Below are 19,600 nucleotides of genomic sequence, written 5' to 3' on the forward strand. Positions count from 1 at the left end.
GAAAATACTGAAGTATTAAGGATCCCTGCTGGTGTGTCCTCCAGGTAAGTTATCTTATCTAATTAGAATTGCTAAGATACTGGCAACAACCCAAATTTTAGAGCATCCATTTAACTTTAAATCCCAGTTTTATAGAATGAAACATCTGGTGATTAGAGGCAGACCACTGCACATATAAGCAGTTGATCTTTCTTTGAAACATGATTGTAGTTAAATGGAAGTCTCCAGGAAAAAAAAAATAAAAAGCTTTTGCTATTTTTTAACAGTAGCAACATCCTGATAATCCAAAAGCACATGCTCATAGTGAATTATATTCCCATTTTCCCAGCTAGCTCAGAAGTAACATGAGAATCTCAGTGCTATCACAAAGCTAATTGTCCTCATTTTTGGCAATAATAGAAGGGAAATTTCATTACAGTTAATTTTTCTACATCTTCCCTCCAAGCTTTCTAAATTACTTTCAGAATATTCTTTAATTACATTAAGATCTTCTTATTGATATTATTTTGGTGATTAAAAAGTACTTGTCATAATTTTAAAAATAGTTCATATAGTTTATCTGATGTCTCAATATCTTCACAGGCTGGGGGATTTTTGTAATGTTTATATACATTGAGTGACCATTCATTTGGGGGAAAGGAGTATGATTTTCTTAGGTAACACTGAGATTTTCTTGACCCGTGCTCAAGCACTTCTTTTAAATAATTTGGATAAGTATAATTTTATAATTAATGGAAATACATTTACACCCCTAAGTATATAATTTTAGTAACTGTTATTTTATTTATTATTTTTTTAATTTTTTATTGTGATGTTAATCACCATACATTACATCATTAGTTTTTGATATAGTGTTCCATGATTCATGGTTTGTGCATAACACCCAGTGCTCCACGCAGACGTGCCCTCTTTAATACCCATCACCAGGCTAACCCATCCCCCCACCCCCCTCCCCTCTAGAACCCTCAGTTTGTTTTTCAGAGTCCATCATCTCTCATGGTTCATCTCCCCCTCCGATTTACCCGCCTTCATTCTTCACCTCCTACTATCTTCTTTTTTTTTCTTAACATATATTGCATTATTGGTTTTAGAGGTACAGATCTGTGATTCAACAGTCTTGCACAATTCACAGTGCTCACCATAGCACATACCCTCCCCAGTGTCTATCACCCAGCCACCCCATCCCTCCCACCCCACCCCTACTCCAGCAACCTTCAGTTTGTTTCCTGAGATTAAGAATTCCTCATATCAGCGAGGTCATATGATACATATCTTTCTATGATCGACTTATTTCACTCAGCGTAACACCCTCCAGTTCCATCCATGTCGTTGCAAATGGCAAGATATCATTCCTTTTGATGGCTGCATAATATTCCATTGTGAATATATATCACATCTTCTTTATCCATTCATCTGTCAATGGACATCTTGGCTCTTTCCACAGTTTGGCTATTGTGGACATTGCTGCTATATACATTGGGGTGCACGTACACCTTCAGGTCCCTATATTTGTATCTTTGGGGTAAAAACCCCATAGTACAATTGCTGGATCATATGGTAGCTCTATTTTCAACTTTTTGAGGAACCTCCATACTGTTTTCCAGAGTGGTTGCACCAGCTTGCATTCCGACCAACAGTGTAGGAGGGTTCCCCTTTCTCCGCATCCCCGCCAACATCTGTCATTTCCTGACTTGTTAATTTTAGCCATTCTGATTGGTGTGAGGTGGTATCCCATTGAGGTTTTGATTTGGATTTCCCTGATGCCGAGCGATGTTGAGCACTTTTTCATGTGTCTGTTGGCCATTGGATGTCTTCTTTGGAAAAATGTCCGTTCATTTTTTCTGCCCATTTCTTGATTGGATTATTTATTCTTTGGGTGTTGAGATTGATAAGTTCTTTATAGATTTTGGATACTAGCCCTTTATCTGATATGTCATTTGCAAATATTTTCTCCCATTCTGTCGGTTGTCTTTTGGTTTTGTTGACTGTTCCTTTTGATGTGCAAAAGCTTTTTATCTTGATGAAGTCCCAAGAGTTCATTTTTGCCCTTACTTCCCTCCTTTGGTGATATTTTTTAGGAAGAAGTTGCTGCGGCTGAGGTTGAAGAGGTTGTTGCCTGTGTTCTCCTTTAGGATTTTGATGGACTCCTGTCTCACATTTAGGTCTTTCAACCATTTGGAGTCTATTTTTGTGTGTGGTATAAGGAAATGGTCCAGTTTCATTCTTCTGCATGTGGCTGTCCAATTTTCCCAACACCATTTGTTGAAGAGACTGTCTTTTTGCCATTGGACATTCTTTCCTGCTTTGTCAAAAATAAGTTGACCATAGAGTTGAGGGTCCATTTCTGGGCTCTCGATTCTGTTCCATTGATCTATGTGTCTGTTTTTGTGCCAGTACCATACTGTCTTGATGATGACGGCTTTGTAATAGAGTTGGAAGTCCGGAATTGTGATGCCGCCAGCTTTGCTTTTCTTTTCAACATTCCTCTGGCTATTCGGGGTCTCTTCTGGTTCCATACAAATTTTAGGATTATTTGTTCCATTTCTTTGAAAAAAGTGGATGGTATTTTGATGGGGATTGCATTGAATGTGTAGATTGCTCTAGGTAGCATTGACATCTTCACACTGTTTGTGCTTCCAATCCATGAGCATGGAACATTTTTCCATTTCTTTGTGTCTTCCTCAATTTCTTTCCTGAGTATTTTATAGTTTTCTGAGTACAGATCCTTTGCCTCTTTGGTTAGATTTATTGCTAGGTATTTTATGGTTTTGGGTGCAATTGTAAATGGGATCGACTCCTTCATTTCTATCTCTTCTGCCTTGTTGTTGGTGTATAGGAATGCCACTGATTTCTGTGCATTGATTTTATATCTTGCCACTTTACTGAATTTCTGTATGAGTTCTAGTAGTTTTGGGGTGGAGTCTTTTGGGTTTTCCACATAAAGTATCATATCATCTGCAAAGAGGGAGAGTTTGACTTCCTCTTTGCCGATTTGGATGCCTTTGATTTCTTTTTGTTGTCTGATTGCTGTGGCTATGACTTCTAATATATGTTGAATAGCAGTGGTGAGAGTGGACATCCCTGCCGCGTTCCTGATCTTAGGGGAAAAGCTCTCAGCTTTTCCCCATTGAGAATGATATTCGCTGTAGGTTTTTCATAGATGGGTTTTATGATACTGAGGTATGTACCCTCTATCACTATACTCTGAAGAGTTTTGATCAAGAAAGGATGCTGTACTTTGTCAAATGCTTTTTCTACATCTATTGAGAGGATCATATGATTCTTGTTCTTTCTTTTGTTAATGTATTGTATCACGTTGATTGATTTGCAGGTGTTGAACCAAACTATTAGCCCAGGGATAAATCCCACTTGGTCATGGTGAATAATCCTTTTAATGTACTGTTGAATCATATTGGCTAGTATTTTGGTGAGAATTTTTGCATCCGTGTTCATCAAGGATATTGGTCTGTAATTCTCCTTTTTGATGGGGTCTTTGTCTGGCTTTGGGATCAAGGTAATGGTGGCCTCATAAAATGAGTTTGGAAGTTTTCCTTCCATTTCTATTTTTTGGAACAGTTTCAGGAGAATAGGTATTAATTCTTCTTTCAATGTTTGATAGAATTCCCCTGGGAAGCCATCTGGCCCTGGGCTCTTGTTTCTTGGGAGATTTTTGATGACTGCTTCAATTTCCTTAGTGATTATAGGTCTGTTCATGTTTTCTATTTCTTCCTGGTTCAATTTTGGTAGTTGATACATCTCTAGGAATGCATCCATTTCTTCCAGGTTATCTAATTTGCTGGCATACAGTTGCTCATAATATGTTCTTATAATTGTTTGTATTTCTTTGGTGTTGGTTGTGATCTCTCCTCTTTCATTCATGATTTTGTTGATTTGGGTCATTTCTCTTTTCTTTTTGATCAGTCTGGCCAGGGGTTTATCAATCTTGTTCATTCTTTCAAAGAACCAGCTCCTAGTTTCGTTGATCTGTTCTACTGTTCTTTTGGTTTCTATTTCATTGATTTCTGCTCTGATCTTTATTATTTCTCTTCTTTTGCTGGGTTTAGGCTTTATTTGCTCTTTTTTGTCTAGCTCCTTTAGGTGTAGAGTTAGGTTGTGTATTTGAGACCTTTCTTGTTTTTTGAGAAAGGCTTGTATTGCTATATACTTTCTTCTTAGGACTGCCTTTACTGTATCCCAAAGATTTTGAACAGTTGTGTTTTCATTTTCATTGGTTTCCATGAATTTTTTTAATTCTTCTTTAATTTCCTGGTTGACCCATTCATTCTTTAGTAGGATGCTCTTTAGCCTCCATGTATTTGAGTTCTTTCTGACTTTCCTCTTGTGATTCAGTTCTAGTTTCAAAGCATTGTGGTCTGAAAATATGCAGGGAATAATCCCAATCTTTTGGTACCGGTTGAGACCTGATTTGTGACCTAGGATGTGATTTATTCTGGAGAATGTTCCATGGGCAGTAGAGAAGAATGTGTATTCTGTTGCTTTGGGATGGAATGTTCTGAATATTTCTGTGAAGTCCATTTGGTCCAGTATGTCATTTAAAGTCTTTATTTCCTTGTTGATCTTTTGCTTAGATGATCTGTCCATTTCAGTGAGGGAGGTGTTAAAGTCCCTCACTATTGTATTGTTGTCAATGTGTTTCTTTGCTTTCATTATTAATTGCCTTATATAATTGCCTGCTCCCATGTTAGGGGGTTACATATTTTCAATTGTTAGATCTTCTTGTTGGATAGACCCTTTAAGTAGGATATAGTATCCTTCCTCATCTCTTATTACAGTCTTTGTTTTAAAATCTAATTTGTCTGATATAAGGATTGCCACCCCAGCTTTCTGTTGGTGTCCATTAGCATGGTAAATGGTTTTCCACCCCCTCACTTTCAATCTGGGGGTGTCTTTGGGTCTGAAATGAGTCTCTTGCAGACAGCATATTGATGGGTCTTGTTTTTTAATCCAATCTGATAGCCTGTGTCTTTTGATTGGGGCATTTAGCCCATTTACATTCAGGGTAACTATTGAAAGATAAGAATTTAGTGCCATTGTATTGCCTGTAAGGTGACTGTTTCTGTATATTGTCAGTGTTCCTTTCTGGTCTATGCTGCTTTTAGGCTCTCTCTTTGCTTAGAGGACCCCTTTCAATATTTCTTGGAGGGCTGGTTTCGTGTTTGCAAATTCCTTTAATTTTTGTTTGTCCTGGAAGCTTTTTATCTCTCCTTCTATTTTCAATGACAGCCTAGCTGGATATAGTATTCTTGGCTGCATATTTTTCTCGTTTAGTGCTCTGAATATATCATGCCAGTCCTTTCTGGCCTGCCAGGTCTCTGTGGATAGGTCTGTTGCCAATCTAATGTTTCTACCATTATAGGTTACATATCTCTTCTCCCGAGCTACTTTCAAGATTTTCTCTTTGTCTCTGCGACTCGTAAGTTTTACCATTAGATGTCTGGGTGTTCACCTATTTTTATTGATTTTGAGAGGGGTTCTCTGTGCCCTCTGGATTTTGATGCCTGTTTCCTTCCCCACAGTAGGGAGGTTCTCTGCTATAATTTGCTCCAATATACCTTCTGCCCCTCTCTCTCTTTCTTCTTCTTCTGGGATCCCAATTATTCTAATGTTGTTTCATCTGATCATAAAGCTTATCTCTCAAATTCTGCACTCGTGATCCAGTAGTTATTTATCTCTCTTTTTCTCAGCTTCTTTATTTTCCATCATTTGGTCTTCTATATCACTGATTCTGTCTTCTGCCTCATTTATCCTAGCAGTTAGTGCCCCCATTTTTGATTGGACCTCATTAATAGCCTTTTTGATTTCAACTTGGTTAGATTTTAGTTCTTTTATTTCTCCAGAAAGGGTTTCTCTAATAACTTCCATGCTTTTTTCAAGTCCAGCTAGTATCTTTAAAGTCATGATTCTGAACTCTAGGTCTGACATCACACTAATGTCCATATTGAGTAGGTCCCTGGCTGACGGTATTACCTCTTGTTCTTTTTTGTTGAGGTGATTTTTTTCATCTTGTCATTTTGTCCAGAGGAGAATAGATGAATGAGAGAACAAAACGCTAACAGGTTAACAATGTCCCCAGAAAATATACTCTAAACAAATCAGAAAAGACCTGAAACCAGGGGAAAAGAAAGGGAAAGAAATAAAAAAGAAAGAGAAGAAGAAGAAAAAAAAAGAAAAAGATAAAAACAAACAAAAACAGAACAAAACAAAAAAAAAAGAATATGATCAAATATGATCAGGCTGGTGCATAGATCAGTGCCCCACACTAGATTTTGGGTATATTTTGGTCTCTTAGAAGAAAGTGCCTCCTAAAATTTTAAAGAAAGAAAGACTTATATATGTATAGAATAAGGGTTGATACGATGAAGGGATGGAATATGATTGTAAAAATGAAAATTATAAAAAATTTTTAAAAAGGAATTGATCAGAAGGTGTTTGAAAAAAATAAAGAGGAGGATTTTAAAAAAAGGAAGGAAAGAAAGAAAAAAAAGGGGAGAGAATGTGATCAGGCAGGAGACTGGAAAAAAGCCATACACTAGAGATTTAGGGTATATTTTGATATGTTAGAAGAAACTGTACCTCAAAATTTTAAAGAGAGAACAACTTATATATATATGCCAAAAATAAAGGTAACTACTATGAAGATAGAATATGACTCTAAAAATGAAAAATAAAAATTTTTTTAAAAAAAGGGATTGATAAGGTGTTGGTTGGAAAAGGGAAAAAGAAAAATTAAAAAAAAAAACAGTTAAAAAAATTAACTTTGTAAGATTAATGAATCATGGTAAAAAACCCATGAATTCTATGTGCAGTATTCCCCTAGCACTGGAGTTCTCCCGGTCTCATTGATGGGTAAACTTGGTCTTGGCTGGCTGTTCGTGCTGAACTTCTGGGGGAGAGGCCTGTTGCCGTGGTTCCCTAATGTCTTTGTGGAGGCAGAATTGCCCCGCCCTTGCCGGTCCCGTCTAAGTAATCAGCTCGGGTTTGCTCTCAGAAGCTTTTGTTCCCTGCAAGCTTTCGGTACAGCTTTGGAGGACGAGAGTGAAAATGGTGGCCTCCCAATCTCCGCCCAGGAGGAACCGAGAACTCAGGGCCCCGCTCCTCAGTGCACCCCCAGAGAAAGGCAGTCAATCACTCCTGTGTCCCGGGTCTCCAGCCGCACTCCGTGCTCACCCGGCCTGTGACCGAGAGTTTCTATGTCTGGCACCCGACCCCGTGTGGAGTCTCCAAACCCAGCAGATCCCTGCGGTGCGCTCCCACGCCGCTACTCCGGGGGGAGGGAGGGGAGTCTCCCCAGATCTGCCACTTGTTGGGTCCCTGCTGGAGGAGCAGTGGCCCGACTATGTCGCCGATCACAGTTTATGGCAACCCCGAGCTGAGAGCCTGCTCCTCAGCTCCGTCTCTGCAGCTGGCTTCCCCGCTCCAATACCTGGGAGCTCTGCCGCACTCAGACACCCCCGGTCTTTCTGTGACCCTGAGGGTCCTGAGACCACACTGTCCCACGAGGTTTCCATCCCCCGCTTAGCCACTGCAGCGACGTCCCTCAGCGGAGCCGACTTCTAAAAGTCCCGATCTTGTGCTCCGCGGCTCTATCACTTGCCAGAAGCGGCCGACGGAGGCCCCCTCCCCCACCGTCTATCTTCCCAAATATCACCTCAGATTCACTTCTCCGCACGTCCTACCTTCCAGAAAGTGGTCGCTTTTCTGTTCAGAGTTGTTGCTATTCTTTTCTTCGATCTCCTGTTGAGTTCGTAGGTGTTCAGAATGGTTTGATCCCTATTCAGCTGAATTCCTGAGACCAGATGAAATCCAGGTCTCCTACTCCTCCACCATCTTGCTCCACCCCCAGTAACTGTTATTTTAAAGATTGATGTTTTTATTGTTACTAAGAACCACTGAGTGCCTAGAGGGCAGCATTAAGTTCTTACCATGTTTCAGGAATTGTGTGCTACATTCTTTCCACACTTTATGTCATTTAATCCAGAGTAATTTCATGAAATAAATATTAATATTTCTACTTTACAGATGAGAAAAAATAGATTATTATAGAGTTTCCAGGACATACCCTATTAAATAATAAAACCAGGAAGATTAACTTAATTTGAAGGCTATTTTCTCTCACTTTTTTTTTTTTTGGAAGGTTCCATAACATCATCTCATTTTATCTTTATTAAAAAATCCAGGGTGATTGGACTGTGAGTTTTCTAATTCATAAGAATGCAGCAACACTTATAGTAGGTAATTAGTACATTTGGATTGTGCATGGATAGGATGCTAATCTCCATCCTTGATTTCCAAAAGATTAGAATAATAATTTCAGGGAATCACACGCACATTCTCTGATAAAAAGACTTTCTACCATGTGTGCTTCACTTCCAATCCAATGCTTTAATTCGTTTATAGAGGAAATATCATGTAGTGCAAAGGTGCTAACTTCTGAAAATGCAAAGACAAAGTTGTATTCCTGATCTAAATGATCTTATTTTCTAATAATGGAGAAAACTATTTAAACAAATGATATAGAAGACTATCATACGAAAAGATGTTTATCATAGTATTATCTATGATAGCACAAATTTTAAATACTATGAGTATGTTTAAGTAAGTAATTATGTAACACTATGGTGTCATGGATGTATCCATTTGACTGATTTTGTGAATAGTCTACAAAAATAGAAAATTACTTCCATATTCTAATGTTATATGAAAAAATAGCATATAACAATTTGTTTTACCAAAACCTACATATAAAATGGCTGAAGGCTTAACGGGAAAGCGGCATAATGAGTACACTAAGGATTCTACACCTAGCAGAGCTGTAGAAAATTGAATTTTGTTTGTATATTAATAGTACGCTACAGTCTTTCTATAGAATTTTGTAATATAAATACATTTGTCATTAATGCCTACCTAAAAATGAGCTGCCTTTTCCTATAAATCAGATAGTGTTTTGAAATAAATTTCTAATCAAAAAATTAAATAATTAAACAGAGCCTTTTACAGAGAGAAGTAGAGCTTTACGCTCTGCCAAGGAAACGACAGAGGCAGCCCTGAAAATTTGCTGCTCGGCTCTTCCACGGGAACAGAGTTGACTGACACCCCAGCTGCCAGCCCTCCGAACCAGACCTACATCTGCACCAGACCCAAACTTCCCTGTGTGTCTTCCAGCAATAACAACATAGAGGCAGTCCTAGTACACACCCATTCCTGCAGAACGAGGGGCTCCTCTAAAGGGCAACTCATGTTAGACAACTCTCACTGGCCTGGTCGAAACTTTACTCCAAGCGCTCCATAGTCTGAGACTCTTTTGACACAAACAACCTTCTCCCCTCCCCCGGCCCGCCCCACCAACCACCGTGGAGGTGTCAGACCTCCATTATGTCAGAGGCCCCCTCAGCTTGCTTCCACTTCTCCTTTTTATCACACACAGGCAATTCTCTCAAAAATCTCTTCCATGTCTAGTCTCATCTTGGCATCTGCATCTCCAAGGCTTCCGCTTCTCACATTTTTTAATTGACAGCGCTAATTATTTACTAACGAAAAATTTTGAGTCACCTACATCAGTGTCGGTTTGTCTTTTTTTGTCTAAGCTATTTTAATACATGATACAAATCAATCTGTTTGTATGAGTTATTGCATGTGAAAAAGTGCTTTAATGAGCATATTACTGTTCTTAATAAAACAAGCAAAAGTTTTGAACTAGTGATAACTAAGACAGGCTAAGTAAAACAAGGTATGTTATACCATACAATTATAAAGAGTATTCATCTTTATAGCTAGAGAAAAATAATATAAGCCTATAGCAAGTCAATCAATTAATATAAACTGTCTTTCATAAAAAGGCTAAACATTCATCAGGGTTTGCGCAGGATGGCTTTGGTTTACACCTGTTGTCCTAGAATAATAAAAGCACCGTCTTTCACTCACAAAATGGCCTAATTTGGATGATAAATTATATAGTCATCCTTTATATAGTTCATATAAAGGTGACTGTAATGTCCTGGTTCTGACACCTGGAGACAATTCTTCCATTAACCGGTTTGACGATGGAGATGAAACTCCAAAGCCAGGCCTCATCTGAGCTGTTGCTCATTACAGATTAGTGTTCCTTTATAAACATCAGATATGTTTCTATAAGCATAAGTCAAGTGACAAGTTCCAGGAAAGAAACATACCTGTTCTAATGTTTCAGAGTAGAAGATATCCTAATGCCAAAGCCTACAGGAGCTAGCTTTTAAAGAGTAGATACAGCCATTGATTTTAGATCTGAAATTAAGATGAGAAAAGTAAAGTAAAAAATAAAACACGAATTTTCTTGTTTTCTTTTTTCCTTTATATTCTAGCTGCTAAACTCTTTTGTACAAAGCTCCTTTCTACAATTGTAGCCCTGAATCATCTTTATTATTTGGAAAAGTTAGTAGGGAAGCAAAAGAAGTAAAAGCATTACAGGTTATAGATCTGAACTTTCAGAGTTTTAAAGAGGTGAAATGATAGTCCACTCAATTCGATGATCATTTTTTTTTTAGCACAGTGGAATATGGGATCCATCACTTACACACATAGAGAAGAATACTTAGGAAATTTGAGGAAGGAGAAGGGAGCCTCGCCTAGAATATAAAGTGTGTTCCACTTTGTGTTTCCAAAATGTCCAGGGCTTAACTCTCCTATAAAATTGATCACATTGCATCTTAATTAACTACCTTATTTATTTATGACCTTATCTACGCTCATTGAAGGTAAGGGTTAAGGTTTTCAATGTGGTATCATTGGCACATAGCCCAATGCTTAACACATGGTAGGTGTCCAATAAAAATATTCACTGAATAAATGGAAAGAATATTAGATCTTATCTTGCTATTTGCAGGTAAAACTACAGTGAATCAAGAAAATAAACAGCTAAAAACTATAACTATTTGCCTTAATAGGAGAATTTATCATTGTAGCTAATGTAATATAAAATTAATTAAAAAAAACAAAGCACCTTTCTGATACTAGCACTAACCCCTCATAAATAAAAACAAAAATATTTCTTTCATAATAACAGTATGACTTACAAAATTATTAAGAGGAAATGTAATAGGGAAGATATAAGTCTTATGGGAAAAAAACAAAATAAAATGAAGAATATAAAAAGAAAAAAATAAAGGCAAAGTAAACATTTTGGCTATAAACAACAATGTTAATATATTATCCCTAAATTAGCTTATAGATTTAATGAAGTTTTAATCAGAACCCCATAATTCAGATGTAAGACGTTAAAATCATAACTAAGTAGAAGAATCAATATGGGAGTTTATAAGAAATCATTAAAAAAGAGAATTGTTAGATGAAATTTGCCCTGCCAGAATAAAAAGAAAACAGATTTTTTAGAGGAGGTGAAATAAACCACAATTTTCATTAAGTCTATTAAAAATGACCATTGGGTTGAAAGTATATTAAAATAAAAAACATTCTCTATTGTTCCAACTTATATACATAGATCCTGACAGAACATAAATTAGTCTTAGAAGCAATATAATTCTTTATGACATTCACATTCTCTAAGCCTTCAATGCTCTATGCATCAGATAAATTCTGTAAGTCTGCTAAAAAATTTTGCAAAGAGGAGGTTTATTAAATTAGAAAACATATTAAAAGATCTTAAAATTAAACCAAAGAAAGAAATGGCAATTAGTTCCTCTGAATGCAGAAAAATATACCTTTTTTTCCTAAGTCTTGGGATCACAAAATGAGAGATTAAAATATTTTCATTGACACAAGGGTACCTTCAGACCCACTCAAAAAGGAGAGAATACAGATGCATAGAACAAAAGCAGCAAGACCATCTTTCTAGTCATTCCAGGTGTGACAGTTTGAAGGTTTTTCAAAAAGAACTCTTACTAAGGAAATGACAACACAAACATACACTCATAAGCCACCTGCCCAGAACCACAAATTAGTTTATAGAACATACATGTTTAACACTTAAATTTAATCTAGCCGATATGGTTACTTTGTTCTAGTCAATATGGCTATTTTGTGGAAAAGGCAATCTTTACTCAAAACACTCTTCTTCATGTGTTGGAAGATTATTCTGATAGTTATACATATCTAGGATGAGTGAGAGGTGAGCAATGTCCCTGCATTTAAGCAATTCACAAACTGTACAAGTAACAGTCCTAGAAATCTACTCAAATATTCACTCTACTCAAATATTAACTTGTCCAGAATCCTTGATTCTAGCAGTCTTAAAGCTACCTGGAGAACCAAATCACACCCTGATCACACCAATATTAAACTATTTATATTAGGCTAACTATATTCTCATCATAGACTTTCTGAAATGCTCATGTAGCTGCAGGTTAGAGTGGAGGGTCTTTGTCAACTTTACTTCTCTGTCCTTAATGCCTAGCGCGATCTCTACTACTGGGTTACTCAATGTATCTGTTACTCAATGTATTTGTCTAAAAATAAGGAGAAATTTTAAATCTCCAAATACATTGTATCTGGGAGAAAAGGATTCCTACAGTTCAGAAGTTCACTATTAAACTAAATGATACAGGTTATAACAGGATGTTGCTATTTTAACGCCACAGGTTAGATGACCAGAGTAAAGGGTCTCCCAGAAGATACAGGAATACAGTCTTCAATTTCAAAAGGCCTACTAAACTGTGAGACCATACCGCTGGCCACAGACTAGTAATGTTACCTCTCTGTCTCTCTCTCTCTCTCTCTCTCTCTCTCTCTCTCTCCTTCACTAATACAGGTCCATGGCAGTGAGAACATTCAGTCTTTCCCCAGAGTTGCAACTGATGCCAGTTTCCTTGGTGTCCCCACTGTAGCTAGAATTCTAGAATTCTGAATAGCAAATACAGCATTTTATCATCAACGTAAACTACTAGAGTACAGGGTCACTGGCGACAGGGACTCTGCCTTCTTCGTCCTGCACATCTAGCATTTTTCTATTACATGCATGCCCTCTATACAGGATACAAACACTGTGAGGGCAAGGATTCTGTCTTACCTCCCACTGCATCTCCAGTTGCTAGAACTCTGCTTAACACACAGTAGGCACTGAGTAAATATTTGTTGTATGAATGCTAATGCTCAATAAATGTTTAGAGTGAATTAATAGCTAAGACTATTTCCTGAAACATGAGGCTTTGGTTGGTTAAACTATTTTACTACGAATAGAATTAGATTCTGAGATACTTAAAAATAGAAAGAGACATAAATTTCATCTGCCTCCCACAGAGTACAAGAACTCTAACAAGCATCTGCTTGAAGAAGTCTAGTGATAAGGCATCCATTATTTTGTTAGAGGCCTTTCGAAAGAAAATCTGCCTTCACGTAGCTTTCACTACTTGGTTATGGTTTGGCTGCTATACCTATGTGTAATATAGCATCCTTAGAAATAAGTTGCTATCTGAGTCCTCAAAAAACCTTAACTGAATTCCAAATTCTTGCTTTTAACTCTTTATCCTATGATATTTTTTTCTAGATCAAGGGCTCCACTTTGTTAAAGTTTTTCCTAAAATAATTAATCTAGCACTGCACATAATATTCCAGATTATGTGATAGGTACACAGTAGACTTTTATACCTCCTCTGTTTCTATCAATTGCATTGTCTGTTCTTTTCTTTCCTCTCCTCATTCCTTCCATCCCTCTCTTCCTTTTCCCCCCACTCACCCATAGTCATGTTATTTGCTTTGACTTACACTGCATTTGTAATCTGAGAAGTGTGGTGGTGAAGAATGCAGGCTCTGGGCATAGAACACATGGACTTGAGTCTTGGATTCAGCATTTATCAGCAAGAAGATGTTTAGCAAGTTCCTAAAAATTGCTGTGCCCCAGTTTTCCCATCTGCAAAATGGGGAGAAGAACAGTATCTAGGCATTATTATCCCTTCATACTTGATTGGTTACTTGGTTAAGTGTAATGTTCTAGGCCGAACATTTGTTTTTATAATATTGGAGACATTTCCCCCATAGTCTTCTGGTATTGTGATGAGAAATCTCATGGCTCTCTAATTTTCTTTCCTTGATTGAGATCTGTTCTAACAGCAGACTGTTCTGTTCATCCTGGGAGTTCTGAATGTATGTTTCCTTATTGTGACTACAAGATGTTTTGCTTTGATTAATACCATAAATCTAGGCCTTAGCAGTGAGTGTAAACTGCATATAGGTAATACTCATGTCCAGTCTATTTGCCACTGTAAACCCAGCATGTTGTACTGTGCATGGCACATAACAGGCATTCAAGAAATATTTGTTGAATAAAAGAATGAATGATCTCTCCAGAACCCAAAACATATCTAATAATACGTAAGGGTTCAAGGACTTCACTGCACTCGAGACAACTTTAACCAGTATATATAATACTAGAATCCCTGTAATTCTCAGAATATCTGTTGTTATATCTTTCCAGTTAAAATTTTAAGTGCTATGTATTTTGCACAAATTTTCTCTCTTGGTCTTGAAACAAGCTGGAAAGGAGAATTTCATTTCCACTTTCACAAATGAGGACTCTTTGCCTCAAAGATTTTCCTGAAATTACCCTAGTGGGAAATGGTGGAGCTAAAACTAGAATTTACATTCTCATGACCAAGTCTAGGATTCTCAATTGGTACCTTGTGTATATGTGAATTATTCCCCTGAGGCCCATACATTTAATTTATGCACACTTTTCTTCTTTCCCTCGTAGCAGTCATTTATCATATTTTGATAATATCTCAAGAGCTTTTTTCCCCCACTTTTCCACCCTGCCTTGTCTCCTCTCCTTTGGGGCCCTGCCTTCATTAATACTTTCTTAGACAAATTTTAATCACCTTTATATAACTATAAAATATTAGATTAGCCTATTTAATGATTGAATGAAAAGTCAAACATTTCCTTTTGTTGCTTAGGCAAAAGTATGTCCCATAGTATATAATGGAACAAAATAGAAGGATATACCTAAAAGACTCTACATAGGGGATTGATCTATTACAGTATTTGCATTTTAGTTTCAAAAGCATTTTGTCTCTCGGTCCTTCTTTGAATATTTTATTATCATGGAACATCATTACTCAGTAATTTTGTCCTCAAGTTTGCATCAGTATTTTATCAGAAAATTAAGTAAAAAATCTAAATGCCTAAAGAAAAACCAATCACTACCACCTCCACAAAATACTGAAATTACTTGAAAATAATGTATTTTATAAAGGAAGTGTATTTGAATATTTTCATTTTGGCAACTGGCTGCTAAATTGTATGATTATTGACTCATGAAATTGTTTGGGGAAAAAAAAACAAGTTATTTTCCCTGGGCTCTCTCAAAATATAACTTCTTAGTCAAAGCTTATCATAAATACTTTTTAGAACAACTAAAACCTCCAAACACTTCTTTCCACTCTTCTTAAAAGCCCAATTATAGTTAGATTTTTTCAACATTATAAATAAGTCAAATCAAGCTTAAGAGATTTTAACCAACTTGTCAAGATGCCATAGAGCTTCACAGAGAACGAAACACAGGAACCTTGGCTACAGCTTTTAGTTACAACAATAGGATAAGCTTTCATAGTTCAGCAATATAAAAATCAATTAGTGACTCTCCTTTATGCATTTGATGGAAACTAATGAGGAAACAAGCTATTGTCTCTGATTAAATATAAGAAATAACAACTTCCAGTTTGGTAAATCCCCAAATAGGTGACTTCGAAGATTTATTTTAGAAACCAGCATAAGACAACAAAATTCTTATAAACAGAACCATTTGTGATTAGTTTTAAAAGAAACGTCCCTCAAAAGAAGGAGAAAGGGAGAAGGAAATATGAATGTAACTGGTTTATACATGTTGACACCCATTATCTCCAGCTAAATATTAAAAGGGTGAAAACTTCACCACAACTGTAGCTACTTTAAAGTAAAAACAAAAACTGTCATCATAGAGGCCCTGACAGCTAATTATAATGGCAACATATAGCTTTACTTTTTAATATTCTTTTATTGTTTGGCCAGAATAATCCAAATTATCTATACTATTATGATAAAATGAATTACTTGTCTATTTTAACTGCATAACACTTCTCCCTCACTCACTCTTACATATGGTAAAAAAAAAAAAAAAAGTACCTGGAATTCCAATTAGAATTTCACTCTTGAAAACTGCAAAGAAAAGCCAATAGAGCAACGATTGACTTGTTTTATGTTTCAGTTCAAATCTAAAACATACTGAATATGAAAACTTGTAGAAATCATAAGTGATCTCCTACTGCCCTTCATTTCCTAGATGAATTAACTGTTCAAAGAGGGTAAGGACTCTTGACATAGATCATGTCTCTAGACTTCCAGAACCCATCTCTGTCCACTATACTACATAACTCTTTAACTCTGAGCAACTTGAAGAGAGTTCTGGAGCCAATTATGATAATTATAATGTAAATAGACTCAAAAACAAAAGATATGATTTCTTTACTATCTCTTTAGATGTTTTGTTTTAGATATTTCATCAATCAGCTTGTCTATTAGGTTCCAAGGGAAACTTGCTCTTATAATTGGCAAAGGAGCATACAGGTTGTTACTTCAGAAAACCACTGGGTAAATCTGTTTTTACTTATTAGAATACAGATTCATTTGTAATATTATGAAGATGCATGAAAACACTGATACATGATCAACCAAAATATCTCCTATAATTTTACAATATATTCAAAGAAATAAGTGATTATGATACAACTTACATACAGGAAATAATTAGTCAGTAGTATGTTTGTGCCCATGCAGAACGAATTTTAAGTTTCTAAGGGGAAAGGGTAAATAAACTAAAACTGTGATACTTTAAAAAAAATCATATGTCAAACATTTTCTGGCCAGTCAAATACTGCTCAGCATAGCTTAATCCATTCTCTGTTTCTGGAGAGAAAATATAGTTGTTCTATGTGCTGGTAATGACAAAAATATTCACTCTAGCTATATAGAGTCATCATCATCATTTTTTTTAGTATTGATGCAAGTAGTGATAAAGACATGTTTCCATCTGCATAGTGATTGCATTTTACTCGAGTTCTAAACAAGATCACATAATACAATAATATAATGTTAAATATGCATTTATATAAAACACAGTTACATGATATGAATAGTATGTCCAAGACCTTAATAGTGTCTATGTCTTAATATATGTTAACTCCATTCAGCCACTACTCTTATACCCAGGTACAATACCTGAGCATTTTATTTTTCTGTCAGACGATCTGAAAGTTTTATTGGAAGATATTACAGCCCAAGGAGCCCAAATCCTGTTCCTGTTAGATTGGAGGCTTGGGGTTGCTAATGTCTCTCTGTCTATCTTTGTCACACACACACACACACACACACACACATTCATATCCATACAATTTTTTACTTCCTTGTAGATAACCAATTAAAATAAAAATTATTCAGATAGCTCAATAAAATATACATGGTTATCTCTAACTTAAATATAACACCCTCTAAACCCTGATTTTTAAGCCATATTTATAATCTCTCTCCATATGTAACTTTGGGTTTTTCCGGAATAGCAAAAAGAAAAAAAGATAAGAGAAAAAGCAATATTTGTTTATAGAAAATCATCATACATACCATGTTGTGTAACAAGTTTCTAAAATAACTTTCTCTTTAAAATTCAGAATTATCCAGAAAGTTCATCAGTGACATTCATCACTAAATTTAGTAGCAAAATCATTTTTACTCCGTCTCCCAGGAACTGAACCTTTACTAGTTTCTACTGTGCCAAGTCAAACAAGCCAAAACAAAACCAAACAAAACAAAACAAATCCAAAACTGAACTGCCTTCCATGCTTTCACACATAGGCTCGTCTCATCCTATCTGAAAATAAGTGTATCTGATCAGAAAATAAAATGATGGTAAAATATCTCGCTTGTGCCCAGAGAAATGCCACTTACTTAACTTGGAATGGTTTTCAAAAAAAAAAGAAATGAGGGGGAAAGGGGTTGATCCCAAAGAATAGTTTTAAGTCCTTAAATTTACTCACCAGTTTCCCAGATGCAGGGTCAGTAACAAGAACATCAGCCTCACCACTCCACTTTGACTCCACAGAAGAAAAGGGGAGAAGAGAAAAGCTTTCCAAGAACCCATCAGGATCGCTTTTTCCTCTCAGTTCTCCAAGCTAGGACTTTTTCTCTCACCTCGGCAGCAGCCAGGAGAGTACAGCGGGGGAGAGTGGTAAGGCAGTACACCTCCCAACCAGGTAGGATGCGACTCCCAGCGGAATTGAGCCGGGGAGCCAATCAGACCCAGAGGATGCTGGCATAAATTATCTGAAAAAGAGTTGGGCCAATCTAAGGCCCAAAGAGGCGGGGCTTCTCCTACTAGAAATCGAGCCCAGTGGGGAAAAGGGCTCCGTCTTTCCAAAAGAAAAACAAACCTCCCTCTCTCTCAGCCTCGGAGAAACGTTTGAGTGGCCTCGACAGATTCCCTCCCTAGGGGAAGAAGCCTCCCTCTTCCCCCTGGCCTACCCTCCTGCCTGACACTATTTCGGGGGCCACTGCCTCTTTCTCTCCCGCGTTTGAATTCTGAATCTGCCTTCCCAGAGAGACCCGTGGCAAGCTTACAGTACCTAATCGGTTTTCCCAGGCTCACGAAGGTTCTGCTAATGTTTGTTAATTATCGTTGTTAATTTTGAGTGCTGGGCGGTGTCTCATTTCGCTTTGCAGTCCCAGCACCTGGCACAGTGCCCGGCACAAATGAGCTCTCAGGAGAGGCTGAATATCTAATTGTATGAATGAATGAGCGGGCTCGGTGCATTCCTGGTAATCACGTTTCCAACCCCCCTTTCGCTGCCTTTACGAGTGAAAGGATTGGCAGTCTCCTCTCTCAGGGCACCAAAGGATGCTCATGAATAATGCCCTGCAAGAACTATCGCATTTTACAGAAACATAAACAAAAATTCTATTTTAAAATGGTCCTCTTAGCCATAGGAGTTGGAGACCTATTACATGGGTAATCCTTGCTCTCTGCTCCCTCCTCAGTTGCCTTCCCGTTTGTTGAGCTCCGTGTTTGGTACCTAACTTCAGAGGCTCTGCTTTGAGTTTGCAGCCGAGCCCAACAGTTGCCATGGCAACCAGAAGCCTCTGGCAGCTTGAACAACTGTACAGGGGAAGACAGTGGTAGTGGTTGGTGGTGGTAGAAGCAGGCTGTCTCTGCCCAGCCATCTTCTGCCTTTATGCCTTCCTCAATCCCTGCTTCCCACTGAAGCCACCCGGAGTTGGGGTCTTTGGCTGTCTCTTTGATCACCCCACAACCACCTAGAATTGACCAGATTCAGGGGTGAATGGCAAGTAAAAACCACGGAGTTACTTGAGAGTATTTGTCTCCGGGCAAACAATTCAAGGCAGAAGTAACAGTGTTTGTGCATGAGCATAAGGTAACTGTTGCTACCTTATCTACTCAAATCACTTACAGGAACTGGATGGGGGTAAAAAGGTTACAGATATTTCCTGGCCCAGAATAACAGATGGTGCAGTGGGGGGCTTTTCTCTTCTCTCTGACTGATTCTCCATCTTTTTAGTCTCCTCTGAAAATAGTATTGACCTCCTTGTTTTTCCTCTTCTACTAAACGTT

The 19,600-nt window shown here is 37.3% G+C and overlaps 1 protein-coding gene across 2 annotated transcripts in view; it reads right to left on the reverse strand.

Moving 5' to 3' along the window:
* Positions 1-18,828, reverse strand: part of GABRG1 (gamma-aminobutyric acid type A receptor subunit gamma1) — an 83,628-nt gene extending 64,800 nt beyond the window's left edge. For both annotated transcript variants that reach the window (XM_073891603.1, XM_025887586.2), the window contains exon 1: positions 18,012-18,828. In XM_073891603.1, coding sequence (XP_073747704.1) covers positions 18,012-18,115 — 104 coding nt within the window. In that variant the 5' untranslated portion in view covers positions 18,116-18,828. The remainder of the gene's footprint in view (positions 1-18,011) is intronic.
* Positions 18,829-19,600: the final 772 nt, after the last annotated feature.

Source organism: Callorhinus ursinus, unplaced genomic scaffold (assembly GCF_003265705.2).
Source record: "Callorhinus ursinus isolate GAN/ISIS: 27379988/994484 unplaced genomic scaffold, GSC_fseal_2.0 scaffold4, whole genome shotgun sequence".
Taxonomy (NCBI): Eukaryota; Metazoa; Chordata; class Mammalia; order Carnivora; family Otariidae; genus Callorhinus; species Callorhinus ursinus.